The 17,592-nt window shown below is 44.8% G+C and overlaps 1 protein-coding gene across 2 annotated transcripts in view; it reads right to left on the bottom strand.

Moving 5' to 3' along the window:
• The window catches only part of wrap73 (WD repeat containing, antisense to TP73), a 152,164-nt gene that overhangs the window by 42,630 nt on the left and 91,942 nt on the right, over nucleotides 1-17,592 (bottom strand). The window contains exon 1 of one of the 2 annotated variants that reach the window (XM_070860466.1): nucleotides 3,005-3,275. The exons of the other annotated variant lie outside the window; for it this stretch is intronic. Within the exon in view, the coding sequence (XP_070716567.1) occupies nucleotides 3,005-3,073 (69 nt within the window). The 5' untranslated portion in view covers nucleotides 3,074-3,275. Of the gene's footprint in view, nucleotides 1-3,004; nucleotides 3,276-17,592 lie in introns of those variants that run through there. 2 annotated transcript variants of the gene reach the window in all.

The following is a 17,592-nucleotide window of genomic DNA, read 5'->3' as shown; positions in this document are numbered from 1 at the left end:
GGTAGTGTGCTGACGTGGATTGAGAACTGGTTGGCAGACAGGAAGCAAAGAGTAGGAGAAAATGGGTACTTTTCAGAATGGCAGGCAGTGACTAGTGGGGTACCGCAAGGTTCTGTGCTGGGGCCCCAGCTGTTTACATTGTACATTAATGATTTAGACGAAGGGATTAAATGTAGTATCTCCAAATTTGCGGATGACACTAAGTTGGGTGGCACTGTGAGCTGCGAGGAGGATGCTATGAGGCTGCAGAGTGACTTGGATAGGTTAGGTGAGTGGGCAAATGCATGGCAGATGAAGTATAATGTGGATAAATGTGAGGTTATCCACTTTGGTGGTAAAAACAGAGAGACAGACTATTATCTGAATGGTGACAGATTAGGAAAAGGGGAGGTGCAACGAGACCTGGGTGTCATGGTACATCAGTCATTGAAGGTTGGCATGCAGGTACAGCAGGCGGTTAAGAAAGCAAATGGCATGTTGGCCTTCATAGCGAGGGGATTTAAGTACAGGGGCAGTGAGATGTTACTACAGTTGTACAGGGCCTTGGTGAGGCCACACCTGGAGTATTGTGTACAGTTTTGGTCTCCTAACTTGAGGAAGGACATTCTTGCTATTGAGGGAGTGCAGCGAAGGTTCACCGGACTGAATCCCGAGATGGCGGGACTGACATATCAAGAAAGACTGGATCAACTGGGCTTGTATTCACTGGAGTTCAGAAGAATGAGAGGGGATCTCATAGAAATGTTTAAAATTCTAATGGGTTTAGACAGGTTAGATGCAGGAAGAATGTTCCCAATGTTGGGGAAGTCCAGAACCAGGGGTCACAGTCTAAGGATAAGGGGTAAGCCATTTAGGACCGAGATGAGGAGAAACTTCTTCACCCAGAGAGTGGTGAACTTGTGGAATTCTCTAACAGAAAGTTATTGAGGCCAATTCACTAAATATATTCAAAAAGGAGTTAGATGTAGTCCTTACTACTAGGGGGATCAAAGGGTATGGCGAGAAAGCAGGAATGGGGTACTGAAGTTGCATGTTCAGCCAATAACTCACTGAATGGCGGTGCAGGCTCGAAGGACCGAATGGCCTACTCCTGCACCTATTTTCTATGTTTCTATGTCATGTAACAAAGTTTCCATCTTGACTGTGTGGCTGACCATCTGCAAATATTGATAGTTACAGACACTTGTCCTAATTTTCAAAAGTCTGTCAGCTTTTCAAAAGGAAAACCGTGCTCTCATTGCAAAAAGATTTTATTGGTGTAAAGCAACAGAAAATAAACATGCTATTAAGTCAGCAAATACAGAAATCTGATGACTTTTGTGACCCTTCCAGACATGCACATTCTTTAAACCAGGCAGTCTCTCCAGATCAGTGAAACTATGTTCATCAATTTAATTTGGAAAACAGCAATAGGGCAAAAAAAAAGGGGATTGAAAGAACGAATACCCAATGAGATTCCTGAATCACACAAGACTTGCTATGGAAAAACAAATACTCATAGCCATATCACACAGCACAGAGTTCCCATATGATACACAATTGTAACAGGGAATATAGATATTTTATTCAGCTACTATATATTCAGAGATATTGGATAATCAATACCAGCTCCAACACTGGCTCACTTACCTTCAATGGCATTAGGACCATCAATACTAAGCAACCATTAAGTTTAAATGATTTTGAGAAATGAGACACAACACAAACCAAATTAAAGAAATGGAATAGTGTTTCGGATCAAGAAGTTTAACAACAGATCAACATTTTAAACCAAAATGAGCATCAGTGCTATTACTCAGTTTATCAAGGGCATTGGTGGCACTGCAGTCCACCTCAAATTGCTGGTACTGCTACTACCAGCACCAGTGATATACAACATTATAAAAGAAATGTCATTTATATCTCATCATTTAAATCCTTGATGCATGAAATCATAGAAACTTACAGCACAGGTGGCAGCCATTCGTGCCTGTGCTGGCTCTTTGAAAGAGCAGCCATGCTTAGTCCCACATCCCTGCTTTTTGTCCATAGCCCTGCGAGCTCCTCATTCTCAAATACCTGCCGAATTCCCTTTTAAAATTATTATGGAATCAGTTTCCACCACCTTTTCAGATAAAGATGTCCAGATCCCAACAACTCTCAATGAAAAAAGTTGTCCTCATCTTCCCTTTAGATATTTTGCCAATGATTTTGATTCTATGACCTTTAGTTATTATTGACCCACACTATCTACTCTATCAAAACCTCTCATCTTGAAAACCTCACCTCTTAACCTTCTCTGTTCCAAGGAGAATAGTCCCAACTTTTTCAACCTCTTTCCATAACTGAAGTCCCTCATTCCTAGTAACATCCTGGTAAACCTCCTCTGTACCCTAAGATCTTTACATCTTTCCTGAAATGTGGTGCCCAGAATTTTCACAATACTCCAACTGATTTATAAAGTTATAACCAGTGACACAAAGAACTCAATCAAGTTAGTCAGACACAATTTGCCCTGAATAAATCCATGCTGGCTCTCCTTGATAAACCCATGCCTTTCCAAATGAACGTTTATTTTGTCCTTGATAATAGTTTCCAATAATTCCCCCCACCCCACTGATGTTAGGCTGACTGGCCTGTTGTTTCCTGGTTTATCTCTCTCCCTTTTCTTCAACAGTGGTACAACATTAGCAACCCCTCCAGTCCCACAACACTTCACAGCCAATGAATTACTGGGCAAACGTGCCATCATGGCAAGGTCCTATTAACAGTAAAGAGATGAATAACCAACGAATCTATTTTCTGGCAGTGTCAGATAGAAAGGCAAAACAAAATCTGTTTTGTAGTTATGGGCAGAGTAGGAGATATCACACACCCAGCATTACACTGGAGTACTAGCCACAGTACTGAACAAGTACTGAATGAATGAGGTGACAGATCTGTGTGGTTATTAGTGCTATTTAAAGGGAAGCAGAGATGTCGACAGTAGGACAATCGCTGACCGTGTGGCGATCAAGGCACTTACCGAGTATCTCCCGTCAGGGGACAGCCTGCACAGCTGGTTCGACTGTTTGAACAGCTCCGAAAAATTCATGGCAACTGATCCCGGCCTGTCCGCACCGGGCCCTCACTCTGCCCCCCGGCCTGTCCGCACCGGGCCCTCACTCTGCCCCCCGGCCTGTCCGCACCGGGCCCTCACTCTGCCCCCCGGTCTGGTCTGGGCCGGATCCCTGCCCCCGCTCGCTGACTCGCTATCCAGGCCGCACGCCTCACCTTCCCGAAAACGATTTCAACCTCCAACTGAGGGGCGGGATCTAAACTCGAGCAGGCCACCGGAAATGCCGGGCATCCCACTCTGATTGACAGCGGCAACCACCTATAGAATCGCTGGACTAAAGGAAACGGGTACCGTTGCATTCTGGGAGCTGTAGTTTCTCGGGGTTGGCGGTTTATCGGGAGCAGCGGTTTTGTGAGAGGGATTTCAGCATTTGGGAATGTGGACTCCAAGGGTTAAATTACGAGGAGAGATTACACAAATTAGGGTTGTATTCCCTGGAATTTAGAAGATTAAGGGGAGATGTGATCGATGATTTCAAGATATGAAGGGGAACAGATAGGGTAGATCGAGATAAACTATTTCCTCTGGTTGGGGAGTCTGGGACTAGGGGGCATCATTAGAGCCAGAAATTAGGAAACACTTCTACACACAAAGGGTAATAGAAGTTTGGAACTCCCGTCTACAAACAGCAGTTGATGCTAGATCAGTTGTTAATTTAAATCTAAGATTGATAATTTTTTGTTAACCGAAGATATTAAGGGATATGGGGCAACAACAGGTATATGGAGTTAGGTCACACATCATCATTGAATGGCTCAAGGGGCTAAATGGATATGTTCCGTCCTATGATTCTTCCAGCAAAGGTAAAGTATGAGGAAAAACAGTCATTGCAAATTCATCGAATAGAATAGAATCTTACAGAACGATACTTTTTTTTCCCTTGGTAACTGCCCAATTTCACAACTTGTTATGGTGAGATTTGAACTCATGTCTGATATCATAAGCACTACACTACCATCCCCTTACAGCAGTGTGTCCTTAATATTTGTACAACAATGTGTCCTTAATATTTGTTCAGTCTCTTTTTTTACCCAGGGCTCACCTGATTTATGACAAACCATAATAACATTACCACACAAGATAAAAATTTGACTTCTTACAGAAAAATCCTAAATCCCCAGTGTATGAAATACATCTTAATGCACAGTGCGCAATATTATGAAACAATAATATTATCATTTCAACATTTCAGACGCGAGCCTTTGACCTCTTAGAAACATAGAAAATAGGTGCAGGCGTAGGCTATTCGGCCCTTCGAGCCTGCACCGCCATTCAATGAGTTCATGACTGAACATGCAACTTCAGTACCCCATTCCTGCTTTCTCGCCATACCCCTTGATCCCCCTAGTAGTAAGGACTACATCTAACTCCTTTTTGAATATATTTAGTGAATTGGCCTCAACAACTTTCTGTGGTAGAGAATTCCACAGGTTCACAACTCACTGGGTGAAGAAGTTTCTCCTCATCTCGGTCCTAAATGGCTTACCCCTTATCCTTAGACTGTGACCCCTGGTTCTGGACTTCCCCAACATTGGGAACATTCTTCCTGCATCTAACCTGTCTAAACCCGTTAGAATTTTAAACATTTCTATGAGATCCCCTCTCATTTTTCTGAACGCCAGTGAATACAAGACCAGTTGATCCAGTCTTTCTTGACATGTCAGTCCCGCCATCCCGGGAATCAGTCTGGTGAATCTTCGCTGCACTCCCTCAATAGCAAGAATGTCCTTCCTCCAGTTAGGAGACCAAAACTGTACACAATACTCCAGGTGTGGCCTCACCAAGGCCCTGTACAACTGTAGTAACACTTCTCTGCCCCTGTACTCAAATCCCCTCGCTATGAAGGCCAACATGCCATTTGCTTTCTTAACCGCCTGCTGTACCTGCATGCCAACCTTCAATGACTGATGTACCATGACACCCAGGTCTCGATGCACCTCCCCTTTTCCTAATCTGTCACCATTCAGATAATAGTCTGTCTCTCTGTTTTTACCACCAAAGTGGATAACCTCACATTTATCCACATTATACTTCATCTGCCATGCATTTGCCCACTCACCTAACCTATCCAAGTCACTCTGCAGCCTCATAGCATCCTCCTCGCAGCTCACACTGCCACCCAACTTAGTGTCATCCTTTTACACTTCCTTCTCTCGCTTTTTCTTTCTTTCCCTCCTTGGTCAATATCTAACATGTTGTAAGACTTGTGAAGCGCTTTGGAACGCTTTACTACGTTAAAGGCGCTATATAAATAAAAGTTGTTATTATTTGTAGGAATGATTTGATACTGTAAACTGAGTCTCCAGGATACAATGCAACAGCTAACTAAGCTTATTCTGGCAGCCACATGAGCTCTATTACAAAGAGAATAGCTGTAATAATATCATAGAAACACCATCCCTCCCAAGTTCCCCTTCAAGTCACTCACCATCCTGACTTGGATGTATATCGCTGTTCCTTCATCATCACTGGATCAAAATCTTGGAATTCTTGGTCTAACACCATTGTGGGAGTTCCAATACAACAAGGACTGTAGCAGTTCAAGGAAAAGACCCACCAACACTTTCTCAGGACAACTGTGGCTGGGCAACAAATGCAGTGTTGCCCACATCCTGTGAACAAAAAAAAAGTATAGGAGACAGCAGGCCCTATCCTAATGGAAGAGGAGCATTGCAGGGCTGTGGCCCTGTAGGAATCAGGATGCCTATGTGCTGGGATAGGAGGCCATGTAAAAGACAGCAGCCAAAATTATGGAAATTTGAAAAATTACATTGTGGCAGGCAGATGGGCTCTTTCCATTATAAAACAGTTAACATGCTTTTTATCCATTCCAAATGTTGACATTTATGTTGACAGGAAGTGTGCACTTTGTGCAAGACTTTTATTATATATAGACATTTATTTTGTTTGCTTTTTCTCTTACAATCTTCTTTCCTGCATTACTCTTTTCTGCACAGGTTTATGTTACTGCCTTAGCACTTCAATATTCCCTGGTCTGTGTGATGTCTTTTGTGTAAGCTTTGCTTAGTTGCTATCCAGGATTTGTCTATAATCGAAGCTGACTCTGGTGCAATAATGAGAGAGTGCTATATCGTTGAAGTACCATTCCTTCAGATGAGACATTAAACTGAGGTCCTGGTTGCCTGTTCCGATGGAAGTTAAAGACCTAATGGCACTATTGGAAGAAGAGCGGGGATTGCCCTGACCAGCATTCCCTTAACCATCAGCACTAAAATTAAATAGATGAATGTGTTATTTATCTGATATCCGCCCCATGTGTCTACATTAGAACAATCACTGCACTTGAAAACCAATCCATTGTGTGAAGCAGTCAGACATTTTGGACGATGTGATAAAGTGCTATGTAAATGCAAGTATTGCTTGCTTGCTTCCATTTTGCAAACTGCCTTTGGGACTATTAAAAAACAGCCCAGAGTTTCTAAGGATTAATGTTTATAGTGCCTCCCTGTTTGGATCTGCTTTGTTTCTTTTCCCCATGATTTGGTCTTTGGATTTAATCTTTTCAGAATCACTGCTGAAAGTGTCTCCTGTCCCCCGACTGCTCTTTGCTGTGCCTCTCCCCCTGTTGATTGTATTTTCTTCCCGCCTGTGTGCGCCCGAGTGGCGGCTGTGCCTTTGGCAGACGGGACTCTCCCACTTTCTCTTTCTCTCTCTCCTGTCTCTGAATGAATCAGCCCTTATATACACAAACGGCAAGAGACTCTCCCTCTGGCCCCCCAGCCAGGCGGAGCTGTCAGTCTCTACCCGCTCTCTCTCTTTCCAGCTCAGGTAACGCTAACCCATCTCAAATGCACTCCCCGGTTGCTGAAGCGACGGAGACGCGCGCCAGCAACGCTTGCAATCGGACAATGTTAGTCGATTGAACCCCGGGCAACACACACGCCGCCTGCGACCAGCAGGGAGTCGGACGGTGGCTTGAATTTGCACATTCACACGGCGACCGCGGCAACTCGTCCAACTCCAGGTGAGGAAACGAATTTTACCACCCGGTTTCTGCACCAGATATCGGGAGATCGGAGGTGAAATATTCCACTTTGTCTTTGACCCGTTTTTCACACGTAACATTACAACAGCCTGTGGTATTTTTAAACTTCGAAAGTTGGTTCGTTCTCTAGTAATGAATATTAATAATATTGTATTTTCCTCCGTGGTTCCCTATAACTGTTCAGGATACTTAATAGTAACATTCAGTATTTTGTCGCAATTACAGTTTATATCGAAATTATTTCCTCCGATGTGGAATGGATTGTGTGTATATTTGTAATGCAATATATATATTTGACGACGGCAGAAAAAAGTGCTTTATTTCCTTGTCGAAGTGCGAGTAGTGCTCGATTTCAAACCATTCGAGGGTTTAAATTACACGCATAATTTTAGCTTCCGTTGGATTGCAGAATAACGCGGTTTCGTTTAATTTGCTTTAAATACAAAGGCCATTTATCTCATTAAAGTGTCGTTGCATATTGGTTATTAATTATTTAATATTAGCATTCTAAATAAGCCATAATATCCGAGTACGAACAGTTGTAGCACTCAAGTTGATAATTCTTTATATATGTAATCTTTCGTTTGTAAATTAATTACATTGTTTCTGACCTTTCATGCATTGAACGCTAAATCTCACCTAGAGAATCTCATTTAATTAAAGGCTTCCCCGGCGTATTTGAAAATATAGTCTTTCATATTTAGATTATATATGTATCAATAGCATATCATCATCATATATATTATGCATTTTGCATTGATGTGTCAAAAATACTGCAAGAGGGTTGTGGGGAACTGGAACTCTGGATCCCTGGAAGAGTGGTGGATGCAGAAACCCTCACCACTTTTAAGAGATAGTTGGATGGGCATTTGAAGTGCAGTAACCTGCAGGCTTACGGACCAAGAGCTGGTAATTGGGATTAGACCGGGTGACCTTTTATTGGACGGAGCAGATATAATGGTAAATACTGCAGGGAATAGAATACGGCCAGGGTGATCTCCTGGACTAGTTTTGATCGCCTGGATGGGTCAGAGAGGAATTTTCCCAGATTTTTTCTCCCTAAATTGGCCTGGGTTTTTATCTCGTTTTTGCCTCTCCCAGGAGATCACATGGCTCCGGTTGGGGTGGAGTGTAGAATGTTTAAGTATAAGGGGTGTCGCAGTTGTGGTGAGGCGGATTGGTTGGGCTGGGTGCTCTTTGCCTTTCCGTCATTGTTCATAGGTTTATATGTAACTTTTAGGGCTGCTGACCAAGGGCTGTGTGGCTCTTTGTCGGCCGGCACTGATATGATGGGCCGGAATGACCTTCTGCGCTGTAAATTTCTATGTTTCTAACAATCAGTGTTGCAAAAGTGACTGTTAAATTCGACGAGACATTGGCGAACAATTTTATTAACAGATCCTATTCAAATGCCATTCCGCGTATTATTAAGAGGTTGGCTGAGCTAAGGAACCCCGTGATCCCAGCTATTGTATATTACAGAACATTATTCTTCCCTGTATCTTTCCATAAGAATGGCGTTCCTTACCTTACAGAACTGGGGATTAGCGGACAATTAGCATCATGTATGAAAGCACTGAAACAGTGGGAGCATGATCGGTACAGTACTGCTAAAATATGAAAATGACACCTGAATAGCATTGGCTATTCCTTCCAGCCAACTAATAATAACTTCAAATTCCTTCAATAATTGCAGACTGCACCTTCAGGTTTTTTTTAAAGGGGCATTGTCTTCATTTAAAAAATAAGTATCTGAGAAACACTTTAAAAAAAATTTGTTTGCAAACATTTTAGCGCAATGACATAAATTATGTCAAAACACATCACCTCCTCACTTCTGCATGGCATCAACATGATAAAAATGGCACATCTTGCTTCACACACTCCCCAACAATGGAAAATAGGTTTGCAAACGTTTTTTTTCATGAAGACGGTTTCCCTTTAAAAATGCAGAGTCTGCCGACACCTCCCGAAGGGCTGTCTGCAGGAGGCTTCAACTGTCACAGTCACTAAACGGCTTTATTTTCTTTCTGCTAATGCTGCTGTAAACTTCCTCTTTTATTAGTTTTCAATTTGCACTTGTAAGATTGCCAGCTGTAGGAATTTAGTTTGTGTTCCAGGCGGTTGATGGGGTGGAGGGGGAGGGGAGTCTGTGAACAGGAAAATCTGTTTGCGAGCAGGGCAGAAAGAAATAACTTGCAATATAGCTCCCTTCACGACTTCAGAACGCCCAATAGTACTTTACAGCCAATAAAGTGCTGTCACTGTTGTAATGTAGGAAAAGGCAGCAGCCAATTTGTGCACAGCAAGGTCCCACAAACAGCAATGTGATAAATGACCAGATAATCTGTTTTAGTGATGTTGATTGAGGGATAAATATTGGCCATGACACCGGAAGAACTCCCCTGCTCTTCTTCAAATAGTGCCATGGGATCTTTTATATCCACCTGAGATGGCAGACGGGGCCTCCGTTTAATGTCTCATCCAAAATACAACCTCAGTACTGCACTGTCAACCTGAATTATTTGCTCAAAGTCTCTGGCGTGGGACTTGAATCCACAACCTTAATGACTCAGAGCCAAGGATGACAGCTTAAAGTAGAAATAAAGCTTCATCAGTAGGTGAAGTGGACCGAGGTAGATCAGCTAATCACAGCATAATTATGGATGAAGAAGACCATTTGGTGCATTCTATTTCATCTTTCTAGAATGATCCAGAAGTCCCTCCATTGCAACTTTCAATTTGTTCTTAAATTATTACCTGGTTTTCACCTCCACTGCTGTATCTGGGAGTTCATTCTATCTGTTAATCACTCTTTCTGTGATGAAGAACTTCCTAATATCAATCCTAAGTTTGCCTTTTACTGATTTGAATCTGTGGCCTCTTGTCCTACTATACGTTTAATTCTTCTGTATTTTACGTTGTCAATGCTGTTGTGGGATTCCTGAAATGGAAGTCATTTTGTTTTTGTCATCTTTCTCCCCTTCTCTCCTGAATATGATGACTTTTGCTGGGGCCAGGAGCCGTCCAGTACGTAGCCCAAGTGGCCTTTCTTCATATCTGAGTCTTATAGTGTAAGCCATAGGTCAGTAGTAGCACTCTCACCTCTGAGTCCAAAAACTTGAGCATATAATCTAGGCTGACACTCCGTGGTGTAGTACTGAGGGAGTGCTGCACTGTCGGAGGCGTTGTGTTTTGCATCAGATGTTAAACCGAGGCCACGTCTGTCCTCTCGGTAAAAGATTTAATTTCACTACTCGAAGAGCAGGGAAATTCTGGTGACCTGACCAACCAACACTACAAAACTGCTCATTTATCTCACTGCTGTTTGTGGGACCTTGCTGTGTGTATTTTGGCTGCTGTATTTGCCTACATTAGAACAGTGACCATATTCAGAAGTAAATCATTGGCTGTGAAGCGCTTTGGGATATCCTATGAAAGGCATTATATAAATTTAAGTTCTTTCTTAGACAGTGAGCATTGGGATGTTTTTTGATGATGGAGAGCATAAAAACTGAGCCTGATCCTGTTCTTGCTTGATGTCGACAAAGGCACACTTTCCACTGGGGAGTCAGTAGATAGCGATTAGGAGCAGGAACCCTGGCTTGCTTTTCCCTTCCCTAGCCAGAGGTCAATTATTAGCCCTCTAGCACTACCTGGCTGAGCGGAGGTAACTCAGCAAAGACCAAGGATTGGCTCAGGGATGACTCGTTTGCACATTGGTTCTTTTACTCAGTGCAGAGGAGCGCGAGATCATTTATTGAAGACGACATTCAACTTTTTTTAAAGTATTTTCTCTTTGTTTACTTTCTTGGAGCTCCCTATACCATATCACTAACCAGATTGACAACTTGTTCCCAAGCATCTATCTGTGAAACCAAGAGGTTCATATAGCAGCCCAGCAATGACATAGGGATGCTGTGCTTTTTGCTTCTTTCTTGTGGGGGAAGCCTGGTATTGTGTTCCAAACACAGATGAGACTGCACACAGGGAGGTTAAAGTAACAGTGACCTCAGTCTTTATTAAGACACTCCAGAGTGAGGCAGAGAGGTTGTTTCCACTGGTCGGGGAGACTAGAACTAGGGGGCACAGCTTCAAAATACGGGGGAGCCAATTTAAAACCGAGTTGAAAAGGAATTTCTTCTCCCAGATGGTTGTGAATCTGTGGAATTCTCTGCCCAAGGAAGCAGTTGAGGCTAGCTCATTGAATGTATTCAAATCACAGATAGATAGATTTTTAACCAATAAAGGAATTAAGGGTTACGGGGAGCGGGTGGGTAAGTGGAGCTGAGTCCACGGCCAGATCAGCCATGATCTTGTTGAATGGCGGAGCAGGCTCGAAGGGCTAGATGGCCTACTTCTGTTCCTAATTCTTATGTTCTTATGAACAGGCTTATATACAGTGCTCCCAAGGGATGCTGGGATCCCTTGGGACTTCAGGGGATGCACTCCCTGGTGGCGGAATATGGGAGTGCATGCTTTACAAATACACAACATCACTCCCCCCCCCAAAGTCAAAGTGAAAACTATTTACAAGGTGAGGCGACCGGGAGCCTTTCTTTCCCTGGTGGACCGCCTCGGTACAGATGTCTGTTCTGGTGTATTGGCTGTGCCCTCGCTGGGCTGGCATGTTGTTGGCCCTGCAGGACTGCTGGGTGAGCCTGGCCTTGTTGGGCTGTTGGGCGTGATGGGTTCAATTTCCTGGTCCGGGGTGGTGTCGTTGATCCTTTGGGTGTGTGTTGCGGGCTCGAAAAAGGTGGTGTCTGCTGTGGGTTGTTCAGGGCAGTCTGTGAACCGCAGCCTTGTTTGGTCCAGGTGCTTTCTGCAAATTTGTCCATTGTCTAGTTTGACTACAAACACCCAACTCCCTTCTTTAGCTATCACCGTGCCCGCGATCCACTTGGAACCATGTCCATAGTTTAGCACATACACAGGGTCATTCAGATCCGTGACACAGTGGCGCGATCATCGTTTACATTTTGTTGCTGCCGCCTGCTCTCTACCTGATCGTGCAGGTTGGGGTGAACCAGCGAGAGTCTGGTTTTAAGTGTTCTTTTCATGAGTAGCTCAGCCAGGGGCACCCCTGTGAGCGAGTGGGGTCTTGTGCAGTAGCTGAGCAGTACTCGGGACAGGCAGGTTTGGAGTGAGCCTTCTGTGACTCGTTTAAGACTCTGGTTGATTGTTTGTACTGCCCGCTCTGCCTGCCCATTGGAGGCTGGTTTAAACGGGGCCGAGATGACATGTTTGATCCCTTGGCGGGTCATGAATTCTTTAAATTCGGCACTGGTGAAACATGGCCCGTTGTCACTGACCAGTATGTCAGGCAGGCCGTGGGTGGCAAACATGTCCCTCAGGCTTTCAATGGTGGCGGTGGCAGTGCTTCCCGACATTATTTCACATTCATTCCATTTTGAAAAAGCATCCACCACCACCAGGAACATTTTACCGAGAAACGGGCCCGCATAGTCGACCTGGATCCTCGACCATGGTCTGGAGGGCCAGGACCACAAACTTAGTGGTGCCTCTCTGGGCGCATTGCTCAACTGAGCACATACGCTGCATTGCTATACACAGGACTCTTAAGTCAGAGTCGATACTGGGCCACCACACGTGGGATCTGGCTATCGCTTTCATCATTACTATACCCGGGTATGTGCTGTGGAGATCCGAGATGAACGTCTCCCTGCCCTTTTTGGGTAGCATTACGCGGTTACCTCACAACAGGCAGTCTGCCTGAATGGACAGCTTGTCCTTTCGCCGCTGAAAGGGCTTGATTAGCTCTTGCATTTCAACGGGGATCCTGGCCGAGCTCCCCTGCAGTACACAGTTTTTTACTAGGGACAGCAGAGGATCTTGGCTGGTCCAAGTCCTAATCTGGCAGGTCGTGGTAGATGATTTATCATTTTCAAACGCTTCCATGACCATCAACAAGTCTGCGGGCTGCGCCACCATCAACAAGTTTGCAGGCTGCGCCATTTCCACCCCCGTGGTGGGCAATGGTAGCCGACTGAGAGCATCCGCACAGTTCTCGGTGCCTGGCCTGTGGCGGATGGTATAGTTATACGCTGATAGTGCGAGTGCCCACCTTTGTATGCGGGCTGAGGCATTAGTATTTATCCCCTTGTTTTCAGCGAACAGGGATATGAGGGGCTTGTGATCGGTTTCCAGCTCAAATTTGAGGCCAAACAGGCACTGATGCATTTTCTTTATCCCGAACACACACGCTAATGCCTCTTTCTCAATCATGCTGTAGGCCCTCTCGGCCTTCGACAAGCTCCTGGAGGCATAGGCGACAGGTTACAACTTCCCCGCAATGTTAGCTTGTTGTAATACACACCCGACTCCGTACGACAACGCATCACATGCTAGCACAAGTCTTTTACACGGGTTATACAATACAAGCAGCTTGTTGGAGCATAAAATGTTTCTGGCTTTCTCAAAAGCAATTACTTGGTTTTTTTCCCCATGCCCAATTCTCACCTTTACGCAATGACACATGTAGGGGCTCTAAGAGGGTGCTTAACCCCGGTAGGAAGTTACCAAAATAGTTGAGTCCCAGGAACGACCGCAGCTCCGTGACGTTCTGTGGCCTGGGCGCGTTCCTGATAGCCTCTGTCATGGCTTTTGAGTACTGGAACAATCGGGCTGGCCCACTCGCTGAATTCCACTGGGGAGATGATGCCCTCGCGTTGCAGCCTGTCCAGTCGATTTCCACTCTCTCCCTCATCATGTGAGGTACTGCTCGCGCCTTGTGGTGAATGGGTCGTGCCTCTGGGACCAAGTGGATCCGCACCTTCGCCCGGAAAAAGTTTCCAATGCCTGGCTCAAAAAGGGAAGGGAATTTGTTAAGAACCTTGGTACATGAGGCCTCATCGACATGTGATAGCGCTCGGATGTCATCCCAGTTCCAGCGGATTTTGCCAAGCCAACTCTTTCAAAGCAGTGTGGGGCCATCACCCGGGACAATCCAGAGTGGCAGTTCGTGCACCGTGCCCTCGTAGGTGACCTTGACCATGGCGCTGCCCAGGACAGCGATAAGCTCTTTGATGTACGTTCTCAGTTTTGTGTGGATGGGGCTCAGGGCTGGTCTGAATGCCTTGTTGCTCCACAGTCTCTCAAACATCTTTTTACTCATGATGGATTGGCTAGCGCCAGTGTCCAGTTCCTTGACCACGGGTAAGCCATTCAATTTTACATTTAGCATTATAGGTGGACATTTCATCAAAAATGTGTGCACCCTGTGTACTTCAGCATCTGCCTCCTCTCTCTGAGGCTCGAAATTGCTTTGATCCACCATGGACCGATCTTCCTCTGCCACGTGGTGGTTAGCAAGTTTTGCAGAGGTGCCCCATTGTTCCACAGCTCTTGCAAACATACCCTTTGAAGCAGCATGAATAGGCTGAATGGAAGCCTCCACAATGCCAACAAGGTGTGAATTGCCTTGCATTCATCCTTTGTTGTGGATTCTGAGTCATCTGGGTCACCTGAGGCCTGCTGGCAGTTGCAGACTCGTGGTTTCTGCTCTGTACATTTCTGCTCGCAAACACAGTTCCAGTTAATTTATGAACATTGCTAGCACTTGTGTGCTGAGAGATTTGTTTGGTGTCATCACTGGTGGACATAAACGCCTGTGCTATCGCAGTGGCCTTACTGAGGGTCGGTGTCTCTACAGTCAAAAGTTTTCATAGGCTGGTCTCGTGGCCAATGCCCAGTACAAAAAATTCTCTGAGCATTTGCTCCAGGTAGCCATCAAACTCACATTGTCCTGCAAGTTGCCTTAGCTCGGCGATGTAGCTCACCACTTCCTGACCTTCAGATCGCTGGCACGAATAGAACCGATACCTCGCCATCAGCATGCTCTCTCTCGGGTTAAGATGCTCCTGAACCAGTGTACACAGCTCCTCATATAACTTATCTGTGGGTTTCACTGGAGCCAGAAGATTCTTCATGAGGCTGTAGGTCGGTGCCCCGCAGACCGTGAGGAGGACCACTCTCCTTTTTGCAGCGCTTCCTTCTCCGTCCAGCTCGTTGGCTACAAAGTACTGGTCTAGCCGTTCGACATAGGCTTCCCAGTCCTCACCCTCCGAGAACTTCTGCAAGATGCCCACAGTTTGCTGCACCTTTGCGTTGGATTCGTATACTCATCGCCAGTTATTGTGTTCCTAACACAGATGAGACTGCACACAGGGAGGTTAAAGTAACAGTGACCTCAGTCTTTATTAAGACACTCCAGAGTGAGGAACAAGCCTTCGGGGCCAGCTTATATACAGTGCTCCCAAGGGATGCTGGGATCCCTTGGGACTTCAGGGGATGCACTCCCTGGTGACGGAACGTGGGAGTACATGCTTTACAGATACACAACATGATCCTCCACATGGCGATATGGCAAGTGGTAAATCATAGGAAAATAACTCATAATCGTACTACGTCTTGGTTCTGTACACTGGCACTCCATTCTGACAGTGAGATTGGCAGAGCCTTGGTTGGAGAGTTGCTTTTTCAGTCAAGGACTAGTGCATAAACAACAACAATTTGCATTTATATAGCGCCTTTAACGTAGTGAACTGTCCCAAGGCGCTTCACAGGAGTATTATTGAGATTTTTTAAAAGTGGGAGGGAAAGAAACCTAAAGAGATACACAAAGTTGTCATTGACAACCATCATGGAAACAACAACAACTTACATTTATATAGCGCCTTTAATATAGGAAAACATCCAAAGGCACTTCATAGGAACATAATCAAACAAAAATTGACACAGAGCAATTTCACAATAATTCATAACAGAAGTAAGGCTGCTTTCCCTGGCTGGAATGTCTAGAACTAGGAGGCATAGTCTCAGAATAAGGGGTCGGCCATTTAGGACTGAGATAAGGAGAGATTCACGCAGGATTGTGAATCTTTGGAATTCTTTACCCTAGAGGGTTGTGGATGCTCACTTGTTGAGTATATTCAAGACCGAGATGGACAGATGTTTGGATTCTAAGGGAATCGAGGGATATGGGGATCAGGAACAAAAGTGGACCTGAGGTCACAGATCAGCCATTATCTTATTGATTGGTGGTGCAGGCTCGAGTGGCAGGATGGCCTACTCCTGCTCCTATTTCCAATATGCCATGTTTCCAATTTCAGACATGCTTTCTTTGTAAATAAGAACCTGCTGCGTTCTCCCATGGAAGTAAGGGAAAATTATAGAAATAGTCATCTCGGGCCTGAGTGACACACTTCCCAACAACAGATATGGACCGGCCTTGACTAGCATTAGCCACACTGTCTTCGTTGTGCAGTAGTCTCCAGTGCCTGCATTATTTGAAGAAGAAATGCTGGGTAATTCGATCTTAGGAGAAAAGGACCATCTTCTGCATGCATAGCTGCTGATCCCACTGTGAAATCCCCTAACAACAGCTTTGGCCTAGACATCTCAGCATCTGTTTACTGTTGCCAATTCACTAAATATATTCAAAAAAGGAGTTAGATGTAGTCCTTACTACTAGGAGGATCAAGGGGTATGGCGAGAAAGCAGGAATGGGGTACTGAAGTTGCATGTTCAGCCATGAACTCATTGGATGGTGGTGCAGACTCGAAGGGCCAAATGGCCTACTCCTGTACCTATTTTCTATGTTTCTATGTTTTTCAGTTGTCAACTGCACCTTCAAGAAACATGTACAATGGAAAAGTACATGCAAAAAGGCAATGGTCATGGAAATTGTACCCCCTAGAGAGAATGGCAGGTTCCAACTTAAATTTTCCTCTTAATTGATGGGCCCCACAAGAAATGTGTGCAACAGTGAGGAGCTTCTTCGCCTTACTCTGGTTTACAAAAAATGTATACCTGTACTTCATTTACACCAGGTACAAGGGTAACTACATTGACTCACTTGGTGACATTACTCCAATTAGCTGGCATCTTTGCATTTATTGGAGGATTGTCTTCAGCCCCAAATAGGGTCACCTTTCTTTGATGCACCTCCTGCAGCAAGACCTCCATCTCTTTAGCATCAAAGGAAGCAGTGTTGCCCATACGTCTCTGCTGTACCAATGAAAATAATTAAGTCTACTTTTGCTACCATGACTTCCCCTTTATTGGATAGCTGCACCCCTTTGAGAGCTGCTGCCATGCCGGATTTTGCACTCCCCAGCTAAGTGTGCTGAAGTCCAAGTTCTGTGGGAAAGCTTTTTATATGCCAGTACTCTTTCACATTCAGAGAAGGGATTCCCATTGAAAACTTAGGTCCAGTGCATCCTCTGAGCTGCCAGCACACCTGCGTCTGTGCGATGGGCAGACGTTTTTGTTGTTGCCATTTTCACAAAATCAGGGCTGTAAAGTTTACACTCAATCCCATTAATTTTGATCTCGAGTTGCAGATCCTGACAGATTTGGGTGTTCTCATTTAAGATTTATCCACCGACAAGGCCTTTCCAAACCTCCAAGCCCATAAAATTTGCAGGACAAAACAGTAAGTCAGAAATGCAAGCTCAAATAGAATTGG

Source organism: Pristiophorus japonicus, chromosome 18 (assembly GCF_044704955.1).
Source record: "Pristiophorus japonicus isolate sPriJap1 chromosome 18, sPriJap1.hap1, whole genome shotgun sequence".
Taxonomy (NCBI): domain Eukaryota; kingdom Metazoa; phylum Chordata; class Chondrichthyes; family Pristiophoridae; genus Pristiophorus; species Pristiophorus japonicus.
This window is presented reverse-complemented; position numbering and strand designations above follow the sequence as displayed.